General features: G+C 42.8%; 1 protein-coding gene across 11 annotated transcripts in view; it reads right to left on the minus strand.

Annotated features, from left to right (window-relative positions):
* LOC135107577 (rho GTPase-activating protein 100F-like) overlaps positions 1 to 27415 on the minus strand; it is a 149012-nt gene that overhangs the window by 9349 nt on the left and 112248 nt on the right. For 8 of the 11 annotated variants that reach the window (XM_064017589.1, XM_064017590.1, XM_064017591.1 and 5 more), the window contains 5 exons: positions 9869 to 10050; positions 7228 to 7426; positions 4768 to 5454; positions 2946 to 3115; positions 1903 to 2098 (listed from right to left, as the gene is read on the minus strand). In XM_064017589.1, the coding sequence (XP_063873659.1) occupies positions 1903 to 2098; positions 2946 to 3115; positions 4768 to 5454; positions 7228 to 7426; positions 9869 to 10050 (1434 nt within the window). Of the gene's footprint in view, positions 1 to 429; positions 531 to 1902; positions 2099 to 2945; positions 3116 to 4767; positions 5455 to 7227; positions 7427 to 9868; positions 10051 to 27415 lie in introns of all 11 variants that reach the window. The other 3 variants (XM_064017596.1, XM_064017587.1, XR_010271833.1) reach the window with 2 other exon arrangements.

A 27415-nucleotide genomic window follows, 5' to 3' on the forward strand; every position in this document is an offset into this window, starting at 1 on the left:
TCCACCTTAAGTTGTCTGATCTGCTGACAGTCTCCTTACAAAATCTGATTGATAGATTCTTAGTAGATCAGATGATTTAAGACTGAGGGAAGACTGAAAACAGGGAAAAGGAGTTCGTTATGTTACTTGACTTCTGACCGTGACTGTACGATACTTTATAGTTTAGCACGATACGCTTGACATGGCTAAGGCCCATATTCAGAAACGCTTAGCTCTCTCACTACGACTATTTTCAAAGGCCACAAAGATGATTAACCGGGTTCTCAAGACTGTTTCTTCCTTTAGTTTTGTAGAAATCTTGTTAATTTGTCACTAAAAACATCCTTTAAAACCCGTATTAGAGCCTTCTGAAAGTAGCGAAGGTGTTGCACAGAAGTGTTTCAGAATCTGGGCCTGAAAGCGAGTACAAGGTGACGTGGCATGGCTCACTTGGCGTCCCCGGCACTGGAGGACCAGCTGCCTCGCGCCTCTACCAACTAGCTAGTATCTCTTTACATACTAACACTCTTCGGATCATCAACCTCGTGAGTCTGTGAAGAGAAATCCACACACAGCCACAATTTAATAGGAGTTCAAGGTAGATTTATCTAAAAAAAATAAGATAAAAAAAAGTTAAAATAATTTAAAAAGATACAGAACTCGATAAAGATTCAAGAAGAATGGACAGATTTGTGCACACGCAAGGAGTAAACTAAAGTGAATGAAGCAAACAAGTCGTATAAAAGGAAGCAAACCTAGAAAGAAAGAAAAATGCATATTGTAATGAGTTAAAAGTAAACTTGTCTAAATTGGTAGGTAAAAAACTTAAATATCTTAAAAATAAATAAAACAAAGCTAAAATAAAGAGAAAGAAAAGATACAACAGATAAATTCACATAACCACATCTTAATAAGCAGGAGTTTAAGACAGACTGAAAAAATCCTGAAAAAAAAGGTCAAACGAAGTAAAATTAAATAGTACAGAGACAAAAAATAATTATCTAAACGTAATGGCTAAAATAAAAATAAAGTGAAGCAGAAATAAGAACACAGGGAAATAGCACTGTAAAATAAAAGTACATATAAGAAAAATCAATACATTGTCAAAAGTAAATTTAGAGAGAGATAAAAAATAAAATAAAATATGAATGATAATAAAATAACCATGAAGAGAGAATAAACAAAAAAGAAAACCACAACTGATGTTATCTTTAAGATAAAAAGGAAACAGTGACATTGGACTTAATTAGCAATGGAATATAAAACAAATCTCTCTCTCCCTCACACACACACACACACACACACACACACACACACACACACACACGTGATACAAATATAAGCACATTAATATACAACGCATGAAATAACAACATATGAAAGAAAACAATAATAATACAAAGGAATGTCTTTTTGTGTGAGGAAGCGAGAAAAAAAAAAACAATGCAGGAAGGATAAGAAGGAAGAAAAGAATAACTAGTGATTGGCAGGAATAAAATAAAACATGAAAGAAGGAAGTAGGGGTACGGAGGTATGGAGTACGGAAGGAGAAATGAAGGATAAATGTAGGTGTGAAGGAGGAAAGTACGAGAAGGTGAGAATAATGAATGAATGAATGAAGGAAGGAAGGAAATTAGGGAAAAGAAAGACAAAAAAAAAGAGTGAAGGAATGAAATGAAAAGAAAGAGAAATGAAAATGCAAAATGAGAATCAAGAAAGTGAGGTAAGAAATGACAGAAAGGAAGAAAGAAAGACAGAGAAAAAAGATAAAAATGAAGAAAAGAAAAACAAACAAACAAACAAACAAACAAACTGAATGACTGACTGATCAAGACACAACAACAAAGAGACAACACACACAAAAGACCATAAGGAAACAAAGTGAGGCGACAAGAAGCGAAGACAAGACGAGGAAGACATTACCTGACTTGGAGGGCCAGAGGTCGAGAAGGAACTTGAGAATACTAATAGGCTGGTGGAAGTCCATGGGATCCTCACTCTCACTTTGCAGCATCAACACAGGCCCGAAACAGATGGCCAGGTTCTGTGTGGTCATCTTGTTGCGCTCAGACTGACTCGCCACCAGCCGCAGGTGATCCATCAGCAGGAACAAAGTCATCTGAGGAGGAGGGGACGAGGCACGTGTTGACGGTGAAGGAAGAGTTTAAATGAGTGAAGGAAGTGGTGAAAGAAGAGTTTATATGAGGAAAAAGAGGGGGAGTGGTTTGCGTGTTTGGTTCTAGTGTTATTTGCAATGATGAAATAAGAGTTTAAATGAGGAAAAAGAGGAGAGGCGCGCATGTTTGGCCATGTTTTAGAGTATTGCAAGAGGGTGAGTGAAGGGTTCAATGAGGAGAGAAAATAAAGAGAGAGAGAAAAAAAAACTTGTTGATTTTATGGATGAGAAAATAGAAAAATAAATGAGAAAAGAGAAGCACTTATCAATGTTAATGGCAGGTGCATAGGCAGAAGGGTTAATGAAGGGATGAAAATAGATGTACGGGTTAAAAATATATGTTGATTTGCTTCAAGAAATGGTAATGATCATGTTATTTACAGCAAGAGGTGCACAATGGGGAATGAAAGGAGAGAGGGAGGGAGGGAGGGAGGGGTTGGAAGGATGAATTAAGTACAGTAAGAGAATTAGGGAAGGAATGAAGGAAGTGGTTAAACGAATGAGGAAAGGAATGAAAAGTGTAAAATTTGCTAAAGAAGGAGGAGGAGGAGGAGAAGGAGGAGAATGGGGGAAAAGAATGTGAACGAGAACGAGGAGAACGAGATCGAGGAAAAAAAAGAAGGAAAAGAACAAAGAAGAACGAGACTGAGAAGAAAAAAGACAATAAAAATAATACAGTAATAACAATAACAACAACAATCTGATCCCACAACAAGCTAAGTATCTACAGTATGGCAGCACCCTCAGTATATCACAAAAATAGAGTGATAGTAACGCAGGCACGACTCACTTGACTCACCCTGTTAACTTTGGGCAAGCAGTCGAGGATGGAGAACATGAGCTTAGCGTTGCCCTGCGGGTCGTCTGGCAGCATGACAGTGAGCGCGTCCACCAGCATCTGATACAAACACTTGGTGAACAGAGGCTCCGGCAACTCCCGCAGGTAGTCCTTCAGGATACCTGCAAGCAAGGCGAGGGTGTTAGTGAGGACGACACAGACACTGACTGCAAGGTTAATGTTATTTATTTATTTATTTTTCTGTGAGTGGCATATTATTATTATTATTATTATTATTATTATTATTATTATTATTATTATTATTATTATTATTTCTTTTTCTTTTTTGTTTTGTTCTTGGTCAGACTCCGTCAGACGAGAGAGAGAGAGAGAGAGAGAGAGAGAGAGAGAGAGAGAGAGAGAGAGAGAGAGAGAGAGAGAGAGAGAATTTTTTTTACTGCTTGACAAGTATTTTTTGTAACAATTACCTATACAGTTGTTTAGACACTTATTTTCTTTCGAGCCACAGTCTCAGAAATAGCTCTCTAGAAAAGACAAAACTGTACTATTCTCACTTTCTGACGACCACAAAGTAAGCCGTATGCTGCCCTTCAAGTTAACAACAACCGCTATTCAGTTTCTCGTTGTATTTTACCTAAAGAATCTTGTTACTTTCTCAGGATATGTTCCTCCACGGTTACATATCAACATTCTCTTGAACTTAACTTTTAAAGTACAGTGTGTCTGTAACAAATAATTTATGGTTGATATTAAACAATTGAACGCCAGAAAACCATACACATACGCGAGCGTCACATTGCATAAACTGGCAACTTGCCCTTTCTCGGTTTGAAAAATCTGCCGGGAGAAAATAACTACATGACAACTTTGATCAGACCCTCATATGTTTTTGAAAGCATAGAGTAGAGGATTCAGTGCTTGAAATATTGACATCATGAAAGTTATCTTTTGTGACAGCTCCTTGCTTCGGTTAACAAAACGGCTGCTTGTTTTAAACAGTGTTCTATTGAGGTGATGTGTGATGCCTGGAAAATGTTCACTAGAATGGTGAAACATTGAAAAATAAGACGCATAACTACTGAAAATGAAAAGACTGTGAGTGCGTTGGTGAAGAAATGCAGCGATGAGGGACGAGAGGATTTTATTAGTCTTCTGGATCCTGAGAAAGTCTTCCTATCTTCCACCACCACCAAGGCCATCAACCTTTTCCAACATGGGGCGGTCATTGATACGAATCGAGACTCAGAATGGTACTGCACATGTCACCTCTACATCACCTCTGCTCTTTTATGTGGACCTCAGAGGAGGCTTGGCGAGTTACAGAAGAATCGTAATTGAGGAAATATCTTTTATAACTATATTTTCTCTCCCTCATTCCTGTGTCACACTGTCCCGGTTTTCTTCCCACACCATTTTCCGAAACTAGGAAAGTTCGGGAACAAAGACAGGGACAGAGTGACAAGAGCGCTACCTTTTCTTTGTGGCTATGTACTCGTAAAAAAATTGTCTGTCATTGGTTGCACTCGTGCTAAACGATTCCCTGTAGCTTACACTGCCACCAGTTCATGGCGGCTGGATAAAACGATACATGATCATACAAAACTAAATGCTATTCTGTCTGAAGCAACACTGTATTTCACACTTGTCCTGTAATTAGCCATTCACTCCATCCTGAGGCTGAATGACAGAACATTTTCCCTAATTGATTCCAAGTGATGAAAAATTAGATATAGTGAAGTATGTTAAAGAAAGTTTTGCTTTACTGAAGTTTTCATCAAAATGGAAGGGTCGCTATCCAAGGCTTGGTACTGACCTGTAATAACATTGATGTCCGGCACGTTGTCTGAGGACAGATCCACCAGGCGAGGATTCCTTTCGAAGGCGTCTCTGAGGAGGCGCTTCTTGGTGGCTGACCCGCACAGCCGGTACAGGCCGATGATGTCCAGGCCCCGCCGCTCAACCTCGGCCACGCAACGGGCGATGATGAGCGGGACTGTGCCGCCGCCAGACTCACGATTGGACACCGTGTCTAGATCCACTCCAAACAAGGAATTTTTGCGCACGCTCGGAGTTCGGAGGAAGGCCTGACGGGGCGGAGTGTAGCGCAGCTTGAGGTAAAGTGTGCCCCGGGGCTCTATCTTTAGTGCGAGTTGATGCAGCGGAGATTCCTTGAGTAAACTCACTAGGTGTACCGAACCCTTATAACATAGTTTATGCCTGAACTGCGGGTCCCACGAGTATATCAAAAAGTCCAGCTCTTTGTTATTTATGAGGTCCAGGTCGAAGGTCTCGTCCCAGTCAAAGTTCAGATCGCCCGTCCTGACCACCGTGCGCGCCTTGTGCACGCGGTCACACTCCAGCACGCAGTACAGGTCCCGGAACTCAGACCGCCCTGCAGCCTTTAGTCCCCGCCCGGCCAGCAGGTGCACCCACAGCATGCCCGACACGCCCTCCGACACCCCGCCCATGTTGCCCACGCCCACTTTGTACTTCAGGAACTCTGAAAGAGAAGAAAAAGATAGATATGCTGTGGGTTTAAAGATACCAAGTTAAAATATATCTTACAGGAACACTGAAAAAATTGCTCTGAAGGCGGGACAGATTCACCATGAGAGTCCCTCGCCGGCGATGACTGGGAGAACAAAATACAGACCCTTAGGCGTCGTGACTATAATGATTGTCAGGTTACGAGTTAATACTGAGGTCTCTGTGTATCTGATCACTACAATAATACTTGGTTAACATAAGGAAAATCAATAAGTGTGTCAAAGCTACTGCATTTAAACATAAGATATAGAAAACCTCTATTCGTGAAGGATGGTGTTTAAAAGCATACCATTTAATTAAATGTAAGACTCTGGTTCATAGCAGCAAGGGAACTGTCAGGCATTCAGGACCACTTGTAAGAGCTACGTAAGATTACTCAAATCTCTTAACAAATGACCTGCACAGAACATTACTAGTCTTTTTATTGTGTGGAAATGCAGGACTTCAAAAACATTACACATTTAGGACGAAAACTGAAGGTATAATTAGTATCCTGTCCTATGTGACGGAAGAAGGGAAGACTGGAGTACCGCCTAACACCGTGCAAGCTTGGCGCAATACTAGATCTGTCACCGCTTGCAAATATTAAAATTACTGCAAATTTTTAAGGGAAACTGAAAAATATAATCACGATTCTGTCCTTAACGAATAAAAGCAATAATGGAGCTCTCTAGAAGCACCATCCCAGTCTCTTTAACACCTCCCTCTTATTGGAACAAAGACACAAGGTTTAGAAGTAGTTACAAATCACACTAAGTAACCTTCGGAGTGCGAGTTAAAACAAAAGCTAAACAAGGGACGAGCTGACCTCCCTAGCTCTCGAATAAACAGGTATACTCGCTCTTTCAGTAAATCTGCAATAAACCATGAATGAATTCCGCTCTGAATTTGTGGTGGAAAAACCGGTAATTAGACAGCCATGGATTTTCGGTGGAAATCATACTACTGGTACGTGTGTGTGTGTGTGTGTGTGTGTGTGTGTGTGTGTGTGTGTGTGTGGAGAGAGAGAGAGAGAGAGAGAGAGAGAGAGATTAATTACCCCACACATACGGGATCGTTTTAAAATATAATATATAACCGCATTTTTAAAAATTCATATCGTAACTATTTTTAAACGGGGATATGTAGACTTTATTTCCATTATATTTTCTACAGTCACGTTCTCTGTCTGGAGTAAAACATCGCACTCACATCTCGACCACTGAGGCGTACCACTAGTCCGCATACGTTTGCAGGAACTCTTGTGCCTAACTTCGAGGTATGAAGAACACTATGGTTGATGCGAGAGAAACAACAAGAATTCATGTATCTGCCCACGTCTAAGGGAAATTAGCTGAATTATGATGCAGCCTCAAGATCATATGGGGGTAGTTAGGTGAGAGAGAGAGAGAGAGAGAGAGAGAGAGAGAGAGAGAGAGAGAGAGAGAGCGCTCCCTTCCTCATCAAGAAACCGCCGTGAACCAGGATCGAATCGCCGTAAACTAGGATCGAACCAGCAACCTTCACGCCGTGAACTGAACGTTGGGTAGTGAAGCTCAAAAATAACCGATACTCATTTCCACTTCTGTGTTCCCTCAATATGAAGTCTTCTGAGTTGCTGAGGACCTGTCAGTCATCAGGTTTAATCAAGAAGCTATCAGATCAGAGGGTTTTGGGAACAGAGCACAACAGAGGTTAGCGCAGCACACCACACTACAGAGCCACCTTGCAGAAGGGGCTCACTCACCTGCGGGGTTGATATCGATGAGTCTGAGGGCGGGTCTGCCTCGAGTCGGTGAAGGGTGAGGAACGCCTCGAGCTTCCTCTAGAGCCGCTCTCATCCGCCGGGACTGACCCTCAAGTCGTCCCAGTTGCCGTGTTGCGCTGCCCGCCGCCCCTACTGCGCCAGGCCCGAGGTGCAGCCGCTGCATGTAGTAGGGCGCTTCCTGCAATGTTGGATTCCGGTTCAGAGATCATCACCAAAATAAGATTGTAAGAAAATCAGAACACAAGGGAATATGCAAGAAGCCAGTAGGTCTACACTTGGCCGTCCATAAGGGTCAGTAGGTCTACACTTGGCCATCCACGTATTCCAGACGGCAGATGGAGGCGTAGAGTGATGGGGTGACATACATGGACAGTCAGCGAAGGCAAGGCAGGAAAGAAAACTACATGAGGAGATGGAATAAGAATTTTTCATGTGATGTCCTGGAACAGACGAACAGTGGCTAGCATAGAGTGAAAGAAGAGGATGGATGAAGGAAACTTGGATCATGCAGCAGGATCACAGAGTCTGGTTGCTGCTGAGTCACAAAAATCGGGAACATGGATGCACAGAAACACAAGTAATAGCTCTGTATATAAAGTACAGCGAAAAAAGAGTACGTTTCACCGGTAGGTCATTATTGCAATAAGGTTTCCTCGATGTATTCTGGCAAATAAAGATGTAGAAGATGTAGCGATGAATGAGAAGCATGGGGAAGAGATGCGTGGCGGTTCAGGAATTCAGGCAAGGGGTGTACGTACGAGTGCCATAGTGAGGCGCCAATACCTGCCACTGCTTCCAGCGTTGCTGTTACGCTGATCAAACTTTCTTATATTAAATTACAAATAAAGTGTAAAGAGCCTCATACATTTGCGTTACAGTGTTATCATTAAAAAAAACTTTTGACACTTGACAAACAAACATACATAGAAAGGAAATTAAATCGGGGAATAGCATACCCGGATGAAACGTAAAAATGCACTTGTTGTCATGATACGTAATAATGCAAGGTGCCTCAAGTCTTTATAGCATTAGAAAGGTGGACTCTTCTCGCTAAATGACTCCCATAATACTTCATATTTAACTTAATTCATACATACTCCTATTTATTTATTTATTTATTTATTTATTTATTTATTTATTCATATCTAAGATTTGCCTTTGTCAAGAGGAAAACGTATTGAAATAATTCTCATGACTGATTCAAGAACCTGTCTCAATGGATAAAGATTAGCATGATCACTCGTATTTTTAGACTTTGTTCCTTCGTAATGATTTCCAAAGTCCATAGACACGATTAGTCAGATTTTCATGGATTTTTTTTTTTTCTGTTAATGACAAAATCCTTATTAAATTATCACTAGAATCATGAACAGTACTCTCCCTTCAAATTCTCTAATGACTTCCACAACAATTTGTTAAAAGGTAGACGAAAAAAGAAGCCAAGACGTTAAAGAATGCCTTAGTTATGCACAGTCCGTATTCTTAAAGACTGAGCTCTTCTCGGGACTGTTTTTAATGACCACACTGATCATTTATACGGTTTTCACGATGTTTTTCTCACTAATGATGTAAAATATTTGCTAAACTAAAACTAAAACAATGAAAAACAGTCTTGAAATTATCTCTTGAAAAGCGGTCGAGATAAAACACCGAGGCATTTAACCCTTCACTGCGATATGCAACAATTCACGACACTAAAAGCAACATGTAGAATCCTTACAAGCATCCACATGAAAGAGGGTGATGAAAAGAATAGATTTTGCAATTTCCAGCTAGTACAAAGTTTGGCGATGGCTGAAGAACAAAAGAAGATGTCTCAGGATTGGTTAGAAATTAGGAAGATGTAACAAACAATAGTGAAAAGATTAAGAATACGCCTCAATAGCTGGAGTGCCGCCGTCAGTTCATGGCATCCCCACCTTACCCAGCAGAGGTCATTGGCCCTCGTCCACTTAGAGGAACATTTTGGGTCCACTCTCTGTTTCCCCCCTTCCCCCTCTGGGTCCTTTGGGTACGAAGCTGTGTGATAGTCGCTGCATCGTAACCACCGCACGTATCCGAGCCAGGCATAAGGGGCGGGATGAACACAAGAAGGGACCGCATTCTCAAATGTTTCGGTGCTTTACCCAGACTACTTTCCAAAGGTTCTAGTTGGAGTTATTGGGGTTTCCGAGGTAGTTTTTATGATTCTAATGATATTATAACAAGGGTTCTGTACCTTCATTAAAGAAAAAAAAAATACACTCACGAGAACCCAACTACTCCTTTCTGCAGCCTCTGAAAATAGTCCTGATCGGAAAACAAAGCTCTTTTTCGATTACATTTGGTCTTCGTGCCAATCAAAGAAAAGCACGTGTCGGACTTACCTACCTGCACGTGACAACAAACACAAAGAAACACTGCTTATTTCCCATTAAGAAGCGGTGAAAAATATTACAGCATGCACCAGCAGCTTCAACACTTCTAATGGCTTTCTAACGAAGACAAAGAAACACCACCGCGTACTGCAGGCCATAGTACCTAAAACGGTCTGCGCAAAAGTACGCCAAAGACCTCACCACCCCTACCATCACTACCACCACCGTGCCCCTGTTACCACCGTTACGAGCACAGTACTCACATCTCTGCTCTTGTCCGTGAGGTTGTCCGCGCTGTAAGTGAACCTCAGGCCTCCCCGCTGGCTTCGGAGCGTCTCGTGGGACTGACGTATCCTCTCGTAGATGGCGCTGGTGGAGGGCGCGCGACTCATCCAGGCCCGGTATTCGTCGGAGGTGAAGATGGAGGGGGAGGAGGGAAGCCGGGCTGCAAACAGGTCATCATGGGTCATTGGAGCATTAGGGGGCATTATTTTTGTCAACTTTACAGCTAGTTCCTTTTCGTGAACAGACCAAGAAGACGTTTTGTTTATTTATTTCATTCGTGTGTCATGTGCGGCACGTGCTTTCACACACGCACACATCCACGCACGCACACTCGCACATGCGCACGCCCACACACGCACACACACACACACACACACACACATAGTGGTGTATTTACTAATCAAAACTGCTTCTTGGTCTTCCATGAAAAGTTGTCTACAAATTTGACAAAAGTAACAAAATTTGAATATTTAGAGTGATTGATCAACTAAATATGTTCATATTGTAAAAAAAATTATGAAGCAACATATTAATTTTCCGTTATTATTATTATTATTATTATTATTATTATTATTATTATTATTATTATTATTATTATTATTATTATTATCATTATTATTATTATATCTATTATGAATGACTAAAGTAACTACATGATAAAGAAGAAAACTTATAGAACAAAAGCACTATTGGGGGCCAGGGGAGGGACAATACCAATAGAGTGATAAATATATAAATGAATAAATGAATAAACACATAAATAAGTATAATATATATATATATATATATATATATATATATATATATATATATATATATATATATATATATATATATATATATATATATATATATATATATATATATATATATATATATATATATATATATATATATATATATATATATATATATATATATATGCACACAGATACGCACACACAAAGAGAGAGAGAGAGAGAGAGAGAGAGAGAGAGAGAGAGAGAGAGAGAGAGAGAGAGAGAGAGAGAGAGAGAGAGAGAGAGAGAGAGAGAGAGAGAGAGAGAGAGAGAGAGCACAACATCAGGTTATTGACGGTGCCTCGCCTTGCATATTACGATGACACAAAAACACTTTCGCAAAACACAACATTCTTTCCCCTCCACCCCTCCATGCCTCACATCCTCATCCCCTCCTCTCCTCTCCTCCCCTCACCCTCGCACACACATCCAATATTGCCACCACCTCAGCCACCCACGACCCAGCACCCTCACGTTTTCCAACAAACCCTCACCTTGCTGTACCACCTCCACCTCATAACACTGCCTGTCTTTCTTCTCTTGCTCCTCCTCCTCCTCTTCCCCACTCTCCCTGTCCTCAACTTCCCCCACCTGCACAGACTTCTATAACCTTCCTCCTCCTCCTCCTACTCCTCCTCCTCCTCTTCCTCCTCCTCCACCTCCACCGACCCAGAACTCCAGCGCTGAGAAGTTACATTTTCCTAGAACGATCGAAGACATTCTCACACTAGTGTCCATTCTGGTGACAAACTTCAGAAATAAAGTACAGTATATTATATGAATGAAATATTTAGAGGTGAGGCATGCGAGTCGATGAGCAACCGTGTGTCGATACAGCGAGGTCACTCTACTACAACAAGAAAGAAACCTGCCACTTGCTCTTCGTATGTGTCTGACCAGGCAGGGTTCATATTCTGAAACACTTCTGCACTGCACCTCGACTACTTTCAAAAGGCTCTAGTTTTTTAATGGTGTTTTTATGGTTCTAGTGACAGATTAATAGAATTTCTATGCTAACAGAAGAGACACTCTTGATAACCCGGCTAATCATCTCTGTGGCCTTTGAAAATAATCGTGGTAAGAGATCGGAACGTTTCTGAATACTGATCCAGACGTCTTTCTCCCTCTCCTCCTGCTCCTCCCAGAACACTTTTACTCTCTACTTCAGCGCCTTATACTGTAGATCGCTCCTAGTCTCCCTGAATGAGTTCTTGTTCCTTCAATGTCTATTTTTTTTCTATTGAATTAAGGTGTCCTCAAATGTCCATTAGATGTTCATGTAAGGGGAAATTAATTGATGTTTTTCTTCATATTATCCTCCTCCTGTTCCCGCTTCTTTTCATTTTACTTGCCCTACTCCTCTCCCTTCTCCTCATCTTGTTCCTATTCACCTTCCTTCATGTGTTGTTACTTTTTCTCCTCCTCCTCCTCCTCCTCCTCTTCCTCCTCTCCTCCTCCTCCTCCTCCTCCTCTTCTACATCATCATCATTTTCATCATCACCATCATTATCTAACTGCAGCCTGTACAACTTATAAGCAATTAGTATTTTGTTGTTGTTTTTGTTGTTGTTGTTGTTGTTGTTGTTGTTGTTGTTGTTGTTGTTGTTGCTGTTGTTGTTGTCATCAAGTAACCGTGGTGGTAGTGATGATAATGATGCTGATACTTGTGTGTGTGTGTGTGTGTGTGTGTGTGTGTGTGTGTGTGTGTGTGTGTATGGCCATCAGGTGTGGTCATATTGATTACGACACGTCACATGCTTCTGCCAGATGTACGTTGCTTGCAAGGAAGAGGAGGAGGAGAAGGACGAGGAGGAAGAGGAGGAGGAGGAGGAGGAGGGAGGGAGGGAGGGAGGGAGGGAGGGGATGCTGTGAGTCTGTTAGTAATAAGGAACACTTGAGGGGAAGGGTGGTGGTGGTGGTGGTGGTGGTGATAGTGGTGGTGAGGTTGCCTTTTCTTTACTATCTTTTTTTTGTCTTTGGTGTTTCTCTTTCTTGTATGATGATGATGATGATGATGATGATAATAATATTGTTTACATTCACAGTCATCACCCTGTTTTTTTTTTTTTCTTGTTCATTCTCTCCTCCTCATCCTCCTTCTCCTCCTCCTCATCTTTCTTTTTCTTTCTTCCATTGTCTCTTTGTCTTTTCTTTCTCTCTTCATATCTTCAAAATTACTTCTTCTTTCTTCCTTTCTTCTTTTTATTATCTTTTTTTTTTTCCTTGTTAGTTTTCCATTTTCTACCTTATTATATCTCACGTCTCCCACCACACACACACACACACACACACGCTCATTACCTTAAGCCGCTCCAGAAACCACAATCACAGCAACAGCAACAACATTAAGTCAGTCACCCATCACGACAGCTAGCTATGAAGAAAACGCTTTAAAACCCCCACACACGAGTAAACACACTACCCATCACCATCACTACCATCGCCACTTCCGAAAAAAAAAAAGAGAAAAGAAAAGAAAACAAAAATTCTACATCCGTAATCAATTTTAAGAGGGAACCAGAAAATGTAATAATAATCATCATCATATTGAGAAAAGGAAAAAAAAAAGAAGAACAGGAACCAATACAATCACGAGGAAAAAAAGAAAAAAAAGAACAACAACTATGAACCAATACAATCTCTAGTGAAAAGAAACGAAAAGGAAAAACGTGAACCAGTGAAATCACTACAAAAAAGAGAGAGAGAAAAAAAAAAAAACTAAGATCACAACAACAAAAAAAAAAAGGAAAGAAAAAAAAAAAAAAAATCAACTTCCATAACTAATATCGAAAAGAAACAAAAGGAACCAGTTAAAAAAAAAGATAATAATTGTCACCACCAAATTGAAAAAAGAACAAAAAGAAGAAGAAAAAAAATACCAATAACCATTAAAAGCACGAGGAAAACAAGAAATAAAACGAAAAAAAAAATAAAAATAAAAAAACATTTCGCACCCATCCCAATTTGAAAACGGGAAACCAGAAAAAAACGAAAAAAAAAAAAACTCAATCATTAAAAAAAGCAACAAGCAACACTCATCACCACCACCACCACCACCACCACCACCACCCACGCATCCCCTTCACTTCGCCGTGGATAAGATAAGACCGCGTAAGTATAAAAGAATGCTGATAATAATGACCCCCGGTGCAGCCTGAGGGAGGGGATGGGCGACACCGGCTGAGGCTTCAACGACATGGAAAAAATTGGAGAGAGAGTCACATGCTCCTGACTTTTCCTTTTTTACCTCAGCTTTTCAAATTTTTGTGGCTTCATTATGTTCCTCTTTAGTCTGCTGCTCCTCGTGTGTGTGTGTGTGTGTGTGTGTGTGTGTGTGTGTGTGTGTGTGTGTGTGTGTGAGAGAGAGAGAGAGAGAGAGAGAGAGAGAGAGAGAGAGAGAGAGAGAGAGAGAGAGAGAGAGAGAGGAGAGAGAGAGAGAGAGAGAGAGAGGGTATATTTGTAACTGGATGTGAATGCATGTCAGACGCGCACACATACACACACACACACACACACGCACACACACACACACACACACACACACACACACACACACACACACACACACACAGTCAAATATCAACAAGGCACGTACGTACACATGACAGTGAGTTACACACATGAAAACCTGACACGTCGCACACACACACACACACACACACACACACACACACTCGTCGTCAGGTAGCAAGGCGAGGAGCGAGGAGGACCAGCAACAGCAGCAGCGAGCGTGGCAGTGAGTGAGGGAAGACTTGCCTGTGTGTGAGTGCTGCGTTCGTTAACTAGAGAATGAAGGAGGAGTGAATGTCTCGGTTCTGGCAAGCTCCCCGATCCGCACTCCCTAGTTCACCTCTGACTGTGAGCCGCGGCGAACACGACGAGCGGGTGCCAGGCGCGTGTATGTACTACTGAAGACTGACGTGACGGACTCTCTTGGCGGGAGGAAATACAGTACAGTGAGGACAAGGCTTGACGCGATTAAAGTTCACACAAAAAGAAAGACAGAAGGAGGAAAAAAAAAAAAAATTGCTGCCAATAACGCTACGGCAACAGCGGAACCTCCTCTACCGCGGAACCTCAACTAAATAACTTCGATTGGTGTAGAAATTCAACTACAGCGGAACATTGGTTACCGTGGAACTTCGACTACAGTGGAACCTCGACTACAGCGGAACTTCATCTACCGCGGAACCTCGTTTACCGCGGGACTTTGGCTGTCTGCAGGAGGTGGTGGTGGTTGTGGTAAGACTGAGCGGTGGAGTTGTGGCGTCTCCAAGAGCGGCCAAAGTCTCCAAGCGCGGCCAAAGTCAATGAGATTTTGCAAGTTACAGGTAAGTGGGAAAACCGTGTCCCTACTCTCTCTCTCTCTCTCTCTCTCTCTCTCTCTCTCTCTCTCTCTCTCTCTCTCTCTCTCTCTCTCTCTCTCTCAAGCCTATACAAGGGAATTTCAGAAGTTCCAAGTAATGGGAAACCCCCCTTCCTCTCTCTCTCACTCTCTCTCTCTCTCTCTCTCTCTCAAGACACACAAACAGAGACAACCACACAGACACACTCATTATTCCTGAAACGAGACACGGTACACCACTACTACTACTACTACTTGGCAAACTTTCCCTCCAAATGCAACTTGCGTCATGGGATGTAATCTCTCAATAATGCCCACCACCATCACCACCACCACCACACGCTGCCTTGGTTAGTTTCCACATTACAGTTGCATGTCCTTCCTTCCTCCTGCTCCTCCTCCTGCTCCTCCCAGCACCTCGTATATTATGTGTCACGAGTCACTATCTCAAACTACGTGTAATTAGTTGGAATGGCCAAGTATTTCCCCAGCATGGTGATCGCGGTGATATGGAGGCAGAGAGAGAGAGAGAGAGAGAGAGAGAGAGAGAGAGAGAGAGAGAGAGAGAGAGAGAGAGAGAGAGAGAGAGAGAGAGAGAGTAATAAGAGGGAAGAATGATGGAAAGAATTATTGTGGGATTGGGGAAGCAAAAAGATAAAATGAGAGTTGGAGGAAAGAAAGAGATGAAAAAGGAGTGAAGAATAGAGTGAAGGAGATGAGGAGGAGGAGGAGGAGGAGGAGGAGGAGGAGGAGGAGGAGGAGGAGGAGGAGGAGGAGGAGGAGGAGGAGGAGGAGGACGACGACGACGACGACAAGGACGACAAGAAGAACAAGGAGGAGGAGGAGGAGGAGGATAAGGATGAAAGAAAAGAAAGGGACAATGAGAAAGAAAGAAAAAAAACACACCTATCAACACTGTATATGTACCCAAATCTCTCTCTCTCTCTCTCTCTCTCTCTCTCTCTCTCTCTCTCTCTCTCTCTCTCTCTCTCTCTCTCTCTCTCTCTCTCTCTCTCTCTCTCTCTCTCTCTCTCTCTCTCTCTCACGGGCCAAGGACAACCATCAGTTCTTGTTTCTTTGTCCAACGCCACACGCAAGTTAATTTAGCCTCCCTGGGACCCTTTCTCCCTTACCCTCTGTCCTCCACGATACTGACACGACGCTCGCGACCTCTTGCGGCTGAAGATAGTGGTGGTGGAAAGAAGCGCGTTGGGGAAAAACAGGAGAGACGTTGATGGGTGCATGTGGTGTAGAGGAGAGCAGAGATGGATGGTGAAGGAAGGAATGGTGAGGAGACGAAGAGGGTTTAAAAGGGAAGAAACAGACGATAGGATGAGGGACAGTGAGTGATTTGTGAGGTACAGGGAATGAGTTATAGGTGAGGGAAGGGAATTTTGTGCGTTGGTTCGGGGTGATCGTGAGTTAGAGTTAGAGAGGAAGGGGATGGAGGTGAAGGAGGTATGTGGTGGTGGTGGTGGTGGTGGTGGTGTGTGAGAAAGAATACTCAGTTGTGCGTTGCATTTACGTACGAGGAAAATTATTTTTAAGTCCAAGGAGAGACCGCCAGGACGGGAACAATCATGTTGGTTCATTCCTTACTCAGGTGTTATTATACGAATTACTATTACTACTGCTACTACTACTGCTACTACTACTACTACTACTACTACTACTACTACTACTACTACTACTACTACTACTACTACTGCTGCTGCTGCTGCTGCTGCTAAAATTAATATTGCTACTGCTGCTATTGTTGTTTGTGCTTTTACTAAGACTGATACACAGTCAGTAGTAGTAGTAGTAGTAGTAGCAGTAGTAGTAGTAGTAGTAGTAGTAGTAGTAGTAGTAGTAGTAGTAGTAGTAGTAGTAGTAGTAGTAGTAGTAGTAGTAGTACTAGTAGTAGTAGTCATACACTCAGAATCAGAAAGGTAAAATTTCTCACTGAATCTAATAACGTCACTATTTTCATGAATAATAAGACTCACGCACATATGCACACACGCACGCGCGCGCGCTTGCACACACACACACACACACACACACACACACACACACACACACACACACACACACACACACACACACACACACACACACACACACACAATAAGGAAAAGAAAAAAGTCGAGTCCGTTCCGCGCCATTCTGAATTTCCCTCCATTTGAATCATTATTTATTTTTTCCCCATCGATTTGAAGGTCATCTCTGCTTCTCCCTCCCACACACCATCACGTCCCCTCCTCTTTCCTCCTTTCCCCTCCCCCTTTCCTCTTCCCTTTTACTTCCTTGACTTGCTTCCTTCTGCTAGAGGAGAGGAAATACCAGAGGAAACTGCCCAAGATTATTTTTTTCCCTTTGATCTCTCTCTCTCTCTCTCTCTCTCTCTCTCTCTCTCTCTCTCTCTCTCTCTCTCTCTCTCTCTCTCTCTCTGCTGGTGAAGATACGATAAAACTTGCAAGTGTGTGTGTGTGTGTGTGTGTGTGTGTGTGTGTGTGTGTGTGTGTGTGCTTGGGTATAACCACGCAAACACGCTCAAGGAAAGACACGATTCAGCCAACATTCACCACCACGTCCCTTCCTTCCCTCCCTCCCTTCTTCTATTCCCTTCTTTCCTTTCTTCCTTCTTTCCTTCCCTTCCCTTGACTCCCTCCACCACCTTCCTCTTTTTTTGCCTCAACGCCCCGCCGCGACAAAAACATGTAATAGTAATGAAAATCGATTCCAAGTTTTGCCTAATTAGGAAATGGCGTGAGGGACATTAGCGGCAGCGAGCGTGGTGGTGGTGATGGCAGTGGTGGTGATGGCGGTGGTGGTGGTGGCTGGCTCAGGCGGACGGCAGTTCGAGGCGCGGCATCGCACTGCTTCACGCGGCGCGGAAAGTCCCCTGTTCGCTGTCGGCTGCCCTTCCTTGTGCCACACGCGATAAGATGGAAAGACACACACACACACACACACACACACACACACACGTTTAGTTTATAGAGTATCTTTCCAACGAATGTCAGGAGATTGTTGATTTGTAGTACAGTACTTGTGTAACTTTTAAATGTACTTGTAGTGTTTATGCCACCAGCCCATTCACCCGCCCACTAACTTACACACACACACACACACACACACACACACGCACACACTTCCTTTTAACACCACGGTTTCGAGGTAAGGAGAAGCGAGAATAACGCGTGGGTGATAACGCTGCACAGAGAGTCAGTTCCAACCGAATCAATGTTAACTTACTCAACGATACAACCTGACACCTGCCGTTTCATGGAACTTAAGTATTGCAGAAGACCACGTGTTGCAGAGAGCACGAGTAGAGAACAGGAGGTAAAAGAAATATTAAGACCGCTGGTTATGATGAGACAAGAATGTTAGATACTCTTAAGACCATTAGATTCTCAGTGTCATAATAGGTACGAACATTGTTTGTTATAAAGCCAAACTGCCGTCACCTTCAGAGGGTAAAGTAAGATTAAAACATTAAGCTATCGAATTAAAACAGTAGTTATTTATTCAGTGATATGCGAGACTGTATAGTCATGAATTACAAAGTAACCACAAATTAGAAGCTCTTTACTGACATTACTGCACCATTAAGTCCTCTGATGGAAGGGTGTCCGTCAAATAACGTAGAGAAATAATGAAAATCCGTACAGTCCCCGGCGCAGGAGTGAGCACGCTAGATGATTACCTTCCTTCCCATTCCCTACACTGATTTCCTGGTAACATAAAAAGAACAGCAGTTATTACCCTCGCATTGCATGATGGTACTCACTTTTTCGTGCCTCTGCCCCTCAGAATGCCTCCCTTTAGTGGCCCCTCGCATATTCGCACAATCACCTTATCTGGTGTATGTTGGCGACTCACACCTTCAGTTTTCCTCTTGTTTTTCTGGTTCCGTGTGCGACAAAGGTACGTTAATCGGTGTCTCTATGCGATGGGGTGAAGGGAAGAGTGAAGAGGAAGGCAGGATGGACGGATATGGTTCTTATGCGTGTGTACAGTACTACAATCACGACGCAAGATTAGGTCCGTAATCTCAAACTTTTCGGGGTCTTGTCTCATGCTTTACTGATAGATCTTTGGGAGGGCATGATTTAAGGGTTTTCATGGCTCTAGTAATGGTTTAACAAGGATTATGCATCATCAGTAGGAAAAATACACATGAAAACCCGACTTTGCATCTCTGTGGCATCTGAAAATAGTCCTGATGAGAAACCAAACCGATTTAAAAGGAGGGAAGGAGGGAAGGATGGAGAGACGGTTCGCGGTCTGACATTCGCGCTATTACTGCAGCTAAGACGCAGGATTTTATGACACACGAGGTGAAATACATCGCAGCAAGAGGCCAGTCCAACACAGCCCGGTACACTAAACCTGAAAATCTGAAATACTTCCTCGCCGCACCTCCACCATATTCAAAAGACTCTAGTTGAAGTTACATGTTTTTTAAGAGTATTTTTCCGGTTGCAGTGACAGATTAACAAGGTTTCTACATTATTAACAAGAGAAACAGTCTTGAGAACCCGGCTAACCATCTCTGTGGCCTTTGAAAATAGTCGTGGTGAGGAGAGAACAAAGCGTTTCTGAATACTGGCCTGTGAACCACCCGTTCGTCCCCAGGCCGGGCACAGGGACCTTCGGGACACAACACAGCACTTGGATCGAAGACTTAAGATGGGGAGAGGAAGGTGTGACGCCGGTACGAGTTGAACAGTGTGTGACGGTGTGACTAATATGCGCGTGAAGACAGGAAGGTGTGACGCGAGTATGAGTAGTGTAGAGTTTGGCAGTCATTAGCACGCACGTGAGGCAATGACAAACGCACCACGTAACTTGTATTGGCGAAGCTAACGTCTGATTTTTATACATATATGTACACAATAGACGATCGTTCAGAAAAAAAAAAGTTCCTGAATCGAACAACAAACCCGCAGCTTGACCTAATTAAGATATCAACATTTTTTAATTACTTTAATTTAATTAATGTAAAGAATAAATTACGTTATTAAGACTTCACCCCTTGCTCTCCTCCTCTCCCACCCCTGTCCAAACCTAGACTCAGCAATTCCCACCGTCCCTTCATCAACCATTAATGCCGGAACAAAATCACTCGCCTACACTCCCTCCTCACATCGTCACTCTCACGACACCACTCTAGGTGTCATAGTTTGATGATCTTCCCTCCTGTTAATATTTTTTCGATAGGTTGCTGCAGGTACAGACTTCCGGTGTCTTCCACGCCACTTCCGCGTTACCTGCAGGCCGGTGTTCACGCTGGATGGGCCACGTCGCACTACACAGGCATTAAATTCACGCTGATCAATTCGACACTAGTAGTAGTAGTAGTAGTAGTAGTAGTAGTAGTAGTAGTAGTAGTAGTAAGTGGCGGTGGTAGTATGCGGTCCCTCCCTCCCTCTCCCCCTCTCTCCCCTCTCCCTTCCTTGCCACTCTTTCCCCGCCTCATTTCCTGGAACAATATTCGTTGTCAGCACATAACACCACATCAGCTCCTCGACAAATTCCGTGTTATTTTTCTTTTCTAAATTTCTCGTGATGTTATGTTGCGAGGAGCCTCCAGCACCAAGGTCATATTTCACGGGCCAGGTGAAATATCCCTCTTGATTCCGGGCCACGACCTCACAAAACCCACCGCGTCAGATCCCTCGCGAGATTGTGCCTCCGCGGCAGCCCCGGTGAGGGTGTGTAGCGGGGAGACGCGTCACCACCTCCAGGCAGTTGTACCTTGGGTCTGACGCAAGTGTTAGTACGGTGGCCTGTGTTTTCAAGCGCTTTGTACTCTCACCAGGACTATTTTTTAAAGGCCACTGATATGATTAGTCGGGTTCTCTTGAGTGTTTCTCCCATATTTTCTTCACATTTCCCTTAGTGTTAGTTTAGCAATGACTGTATCATCAGTGAATGAACCACGATACTGAAATCATAAATAAGAAAAAATATACAGTAGCTTCCAAAAAAGGCTGCTAAAAGCATAGATAAGACTCCCAATCTGTTTTCTGATGTGGATTTGTTGTATTTCCAGAAGCTGGGAAGTGTGATGCTGCCGTGGTTACTCCTGACCAAACGTCGCCCCCTTTCCTTTCAAGACAGCAACATCTCCTCGCCTCCAAGAACCAATAAACTTCTCTCCCTGACACCAAGAGCAGTGACAGCAACGAGGGCGGACCTTCAGGTTAGGGATGTCAGGGCGGAGCGCGTTAAGTGGCGTTACTAACAGACACATGTGCGCGAGAAAAAACCTTGAAGAAAACCGCGAGCAAGACGGATCAGTGTCTGTGTGTCGCTAAAAGATTGATGAACGGTTGTGCATTTCCATGTTTCGTAATGGTTTGTGAGCGGTACAGCCTTGTTCTTGCCGCAGACAGGAAGGCGGAAGAGGGAGAGAAGTAGGAGGAGGAGGAGGAGGAGGAGGAGGGGAGCTTGGAAAAGAGAGAGAGAGAGAAAAAAAAGCGTAAAAAAGTAAAAGTAGATGAAAAAGAAAAAAAGAAAAAGAAAAAAAGGATATGGCAAGAAAAGGAAGAGTAAGGGAAGAGAAGGATATGGAGGAGTGGAATATGATGAAATAAAGAGAGAAAACAGTAGAAGATAAAAGAGAGAAATATAAGGAAAAGAAAAAAAATGTCCACCTTACTGTTTTTAAATGGTACACACATCGACTTATACATGAGTAAAATAAGAAAGAGAGCAGAGAAAAAAAGGCAGATAGAACGGAAAGCATTAAAAGCCTGTGCCACATTCTGTCCACCCCACGGAGCAGACAACAATGTGTACTTCCGTCAACTCAAACTATTATCGACTCATACATGTGTAGTTCTTATAGAAGCTCGCGTCACCTGGCTACGGGGACACCCTGCTGGAGGAGGCCTCGGTACCCACACCATCCTTTCCGCCGCTCGTCCTCTCCCATGGCTGGTGCGGCAAGTGAGCGTTCGCGTCTTTAAACCACCCGACTTAAATTTTGAAAGTGTAGTAAAAAAGAAAAAAAAAAAAAAAAGAAAAGAAAAACACCACGGGAACTCTTAAAAGAAGTATAAATTAAGTTACGCCAAGAAGCCAGCGGGAGGAGAACGGCTGCACTTAACTCCCGGGTGGACGCTGCACCAAGTTTTCATTCCTTGGCTATGGAAACACGTGTCGCGTTTGACGAGAATGACGCGAACCACAACCCCAGACCGCTACGAGTACTGGGCCCGTATTGAACAACGCTTCTCTCTCTCTCTCTCACCACGAGTAATTTCAAAGGCAACAGAGATGATCAGTCGGGTTCTCAAGACTGTTTTTTCCGTTAGAAAATAATGTGAAAATTATTTTTATTATTATTATTATTATTATTATTATTATTATTATTATTATTATTGTTATCATTATTATTATAAAATACTTAAATACCTGTGTAACTTCAACATATAGAGCCTATTGAATGTAGTAGAGCTGCGGCGTAGAAGTGCATGAGAATATGGTCCCTAGGATCACGTGTACAGCTTCTACCACCACCACCATTTACAGCGGACGTCCAAAGCACCGTCGTGATGACAAAAAACATACGTGACTCATAAGCGTTCCGTGAGAAAAAAAACAAGGAAGGTAAACTATCGGCGTTCAGAAAACAAAAAGCGGGGCTACTATTGGCGGTGGTGGCGGTAGTGGCTTGTGCCTCACCCTTTCATTACGTATTTCGCCGCCAAACCCTTGCTTAATTACAACGAAATGATGATATGGTGGTGAGGAACATGTACTACGCATAACACGAACCCTCCCTACACACACACACACACACACACACACACACACACACCAGGGTTTAGTCGAGACCACCGTCGCTTGCACGTTCACCATTCATAACTCGAAGGTGAAAATTGCGGAGCGGCCACACGCGAGGGGGGGCATGCCAGGCGAGCCACACGCCACCCGTCGATTCGTCCTGGTGTGGCGGTAAGTAAGTAGTACGCCACCACGACCACGACCTCTTCCTCCTCCTCCTCCTCCTCTTCCTCCTCCTCCTGGTCCTCTTGCCTTCCCCCGATACCTTACTCACCCCTCCAGCCGTCCCAACGCCGCCAAACTCACTCTCATCGTCACCTATACATTCATTTACACGTCTTGAGACATTATTCTGAGACATTTCTGCGCCACACACCCACTTCTTTCCAAAGGCTCTGGTTGAAGCTACACTGGTTTTTAAGAATGTTTTTACGGTTCTAGTGACAGATTAACAAGATCTCTACAGTTTCAGCAGGAGAAATACTCTTGAGAAGCCGACTAATCATCTCTGTGGCCTTAGAAAATTGTCGTGGTGAGAGAGCAAAGCGTTTTTTTTTTAATATGAGTGTTATAGTCACAGATCCACACACACACACACACACACACACACACACACACACACACACACACACACATACACACACGGCCTCCATTAGTAAAATGAGCGCCGAAATCAACCCGTACGCCAAGGAAGGTGGCTTTCGAGGAACAATTCCTATATATTTAATACATTCACAGTATATCTTTCTTAAAGGGATATTTGCACGCGACGGGAACTGGCTGACTCAGGTTGTGGTGGTGGTGGTAGTGGTGGTGGTGGTGGTGGTGGTGGTGGTGGTGGTGGTGACTAACCCGTCAGCTTAAGCCTTCCATCTCCTTCCATCTTCCCTTCCTTCCTTCACGTTCCCCTCCCACAGAACACATTCCCTATACTTATGTCTTTCCTCGCTGTACTACTAGTAGTAGTAGTAGTAGTAGAAGTAGTAGTAGAAGTTGTTGTTCTTGTTATTGTTTTTGTTGTTGTTGTTGTGATAATAGTAGTTTGGCAGTAGCAATGGTAGTAGTGGCAACAGTAGTAGTATTAATAGCACTATTAGTAGTAACAGTAGTAGTAGTAGTAGTAGTAGTAGTAGTAGTAGTAGTAGTAGTAGTAGTAGTAGTAGTAGTAGTAGTGCTTAACAGAAGTAGTGGTTGTAGTAGTAGTAGTAATAGGAGTAAGAGGAGGAAAGGGTAGGAAAACGGAGGAGGAGGAGGAGGAGGAGGAGGAGGAGGAGGAGGAGGAAGAGGAGGAGGAGGAGGAGGAGGAGAAGGAGGAGGAGGAGGAGTGGGAAAAGAGTGCTAGGTACAAACACTCACTTTCTTCCTCCTCACGTCCTCTCTACTACTATGAGAGAGAGAGAGAGAGAGAGAGAGAGAGAGAGAGAGAGAGAGAGAGAGAGAGAGAGAGAGAGAGAGAGAGAGAGAGAGAGAGAGAGAGAGAGAGAGAGAGTCTTCATTTTGCCTTTTCATCTCTTCCTTGCCTTTCACTCCCATCTTCCTCCTTCTGCGTCTAGACAGAGTACAAACTGATTCCTCGTCTGTGTGTGTGTGTGTGTGTGTGTGTAAGGCTGAAGTTTCTGGTTTAATTTCAACGTAACCTCAACTAAGTAGCTAATTCATCTTAAGTTCTCTCTCTCTCTCTCTCTCTCTCTCTCTCTCTCTCTCTCTCTCTCTCTCTCTCTCTCTCTCTCTCTCTCTCTCTCTCTCTCTCTCTCTCAAGCCTCAATGCTTGTGTTACTCAATAAAAGCTTTCTTGGTGCTTATCCTTCATGCGGACTTTCCTCCTCCTCCCCCTCCTCCTTCTCCTTCTCCTCCTCCTCTTTTTCCTCCTCCTCCTCCTCCTCTTTCTTTCTCCTCCCTCCTCCTCTCTTCACCTCGTCTTCATTTTCTTTCCAAATTTACTTCGTATTCAGAGATGAGGATAACATGTAAAGAGAGAGCTGGAAACGCAGAAGAGACCAAGAAAGGTAGTAGTAGTAGTAGTAGTAGTAGTAGTAGTAGTTAAAGAGGGAGAAGACATAAAAGTGATGAGCTGGTCTTTGAACATTTATTGAGAGAGAGAGAGAGAGAGAGAGAGAGAGAGAGAGAGAGAGAGAGAGAGAGAGAGAGAGAGAGAGAGAGAGAGAGAGAGAGAGAGAGAGAGAGAGAGAGAGAGAGAGAGAGAGAGAGAGAGAGAGAGAGAGACTTATAACAAAGAAGCAGAAACAGTAAGAAAAAAAAAAACTAACGCAAAGTATATTTTAATCACACTGAGTCACTACAGATTTGAGAGAATGAGAGTCGAAGTGCACTCTTTAATAATGAAAACTGCTGTATGCACTCTGTCTGCTGGAAACCCCGGTGACACAAGGCCGTGAAGGGACACATGACCAGTACTGAGGAACATCGAGCTACACAGACTCAAACCTTTTACCATCTTATCTTGACTTTTTTACCCCAGGCTGTATTGGAAGTTACTGTGGTTTTCAAGGGTGTTTTCGTGATTCTATCGAACGTTTTGACGAGGATTCAGTATTATGAAGGGGTAAAATATCCTTACATCCCAGCATCTAATCTCGACTTGTTATATCAGGCTGTACTGGAAGTTGCTTGGATTTTGAAGTGTGTTTTCGTGATTCTAGGGGTCGCTTTTGACAAGGGTTCAGTTTTATGAAGGAGCAAAATACCCCCCAAAAATTTCGGCATCTTGACTTGCTATATCAGGCTGTATTGGAAGTTACTGGGGTTTCCAAGGGTGTTTTCATGATGTCTAGCAAACGTTTTGACAGGATTTAACATTTAGAAGGGGAAAATACTCATGAGAGCCTGAAAAGTTATCCCTGTGGCTTTGATAATAGTTCTGATGGCAGCACAATACGTTTCTGAATACAAGCCCCTGTCCAGACCTCGCATAAAACACTGAAGCACTGGTTTATTTTGAAAAAGCTTTGTTCTTTCGTAAGTGCGATCTCAAAGGTCAGAAAGATAATTAGTAGGGTTTCTACTGAATGTTGTTTTTCTCACTGCCAAAGGATCCTTGTTAAGTTATCACTAGAATTATGAAAAGTCTTTAGAATCGAGATAACAGCCTGGTAAACATAGTGGAGGCAAGACGCTGGAGTGTTTGAGAATGGCAATCCCACATCCTCATTATACGTAGGAGTGTTAGAGCCTAATCTGAAGGACGAGTTTGGTTTCCGTTTAACGTGTATAAGGAAATGGTGCTAAAACTGTCATGTAGATAGATTAGTGAATAAATATATACTAAGATAAAGCAAAATAAAAAAAAAAAAAAATAATAAATAAGTACCTAAAATCGAGTTACAAAAACGCAAAAAAAAAAAAAAAAACGTATAACTGTTAACAGACAAACGAATGAATACATATGTACTAAGATAAAAGCAGAATAAAAAAAAAACTCATAGGATAGAAGTGATTTATAGCAACGCGCGAAAAAAAAAAAAAAAAACCGACGAAGAGTTACGATGAGAAGGCGCTACCTCTCCCACTGAGAAAACTAGCGTGAGGCATTGAACCCTTAATCGGCAACCTTTACTACGCTACGAGGCGAGCACAATACCACAGAGCCACCAGGTAAATATACTCTGAGACACAAGAAATCAACGACACGAAAAAAAAAAAAAAAGAAAACAGGAAAACAAAACCGCGACAGTTAAGAGAAAATAATTAGGAATAGAAATTAAGAACCGATAAGTAAAATAAGAAGATAATTATAAGCAAAGGAAGATTTGTAAACAGAATGAGATGATTAGTAAATGGTTTCCCAAGTCGGCCATCTTGTTTCCTTCCCTTAATTAATTCCTGCTGATGTTACGAACGTTTTGAGTGTGTGGTGTTGAAATTTGTTGTTGTTGGGGAGGAGGAGGAGGAGGAGGAGGAGGAGGAGGAGGAGGAGGAGGAGGAGGAGAAGAAGAAGAAGAACAAGAACAAGAAGAAGAAGAAGGACAAGAACAAGAACAAGAACAAGAACAAGAACAAGAAACGAAAAAAGAAGAAAGAAGAAGAAGATAAGGTTGGTGATATAATCATAGTAACGATAAAAACGAAAGAAAAATAAAGAAGAAAGGAGGGAGAGAGGACACTGTTAAGACAAATAAAGGAAAGTGATGAACAACAGAGAGCGCGGAAGGGAGCACTGAGGGCGAAATGACATGGTAGGAATGGATAGTGTTGGATGGAAGGATGGATGGATGGATGGATAAAATTAGTATCTTTCTTTGGCATACTGAATAACAACACGAGTAACGTCGGCACACATACACACACACACACACACACACACACACACACACACACACACACACACACACACACACACACACAGAGTCATACATATACGATTAACAACAGGAGCGTTACAACTTTACAATACAGAAAAGAGATGAATACTTATGCTGCTGCTACAGGTGCAAGATTTTTCCAAGGTTTTGCTCATCTAGATACAACTGTGAGTGTGTGTGTGTGTGTGTGTGTGTGTGTGTGTGTGTGTGTGTGTGTGTGTGTGTGTGTGTGTCTGTGTGTGTAGACATGTGAGTCAGAGACAGAGTTCGCGCGGCGTTTTGTTTGCCATCAAAATA

Source organism: Scylla paramamosain, chromosome 15 (genome assembly GCF_035594125.1).
Source record: "Scylla paramamosain isolate STU-SP2022 chromosome 15, ASM3559412v1, whole genome shotgun sequence".
In the NCBI taxonomy this organism is placed as follows: Eukaryota; Metazoa; Arthropoda; class Malacostraca; order Decapoda; family Portunidae; genus Scylla; species Scylla paramamosain.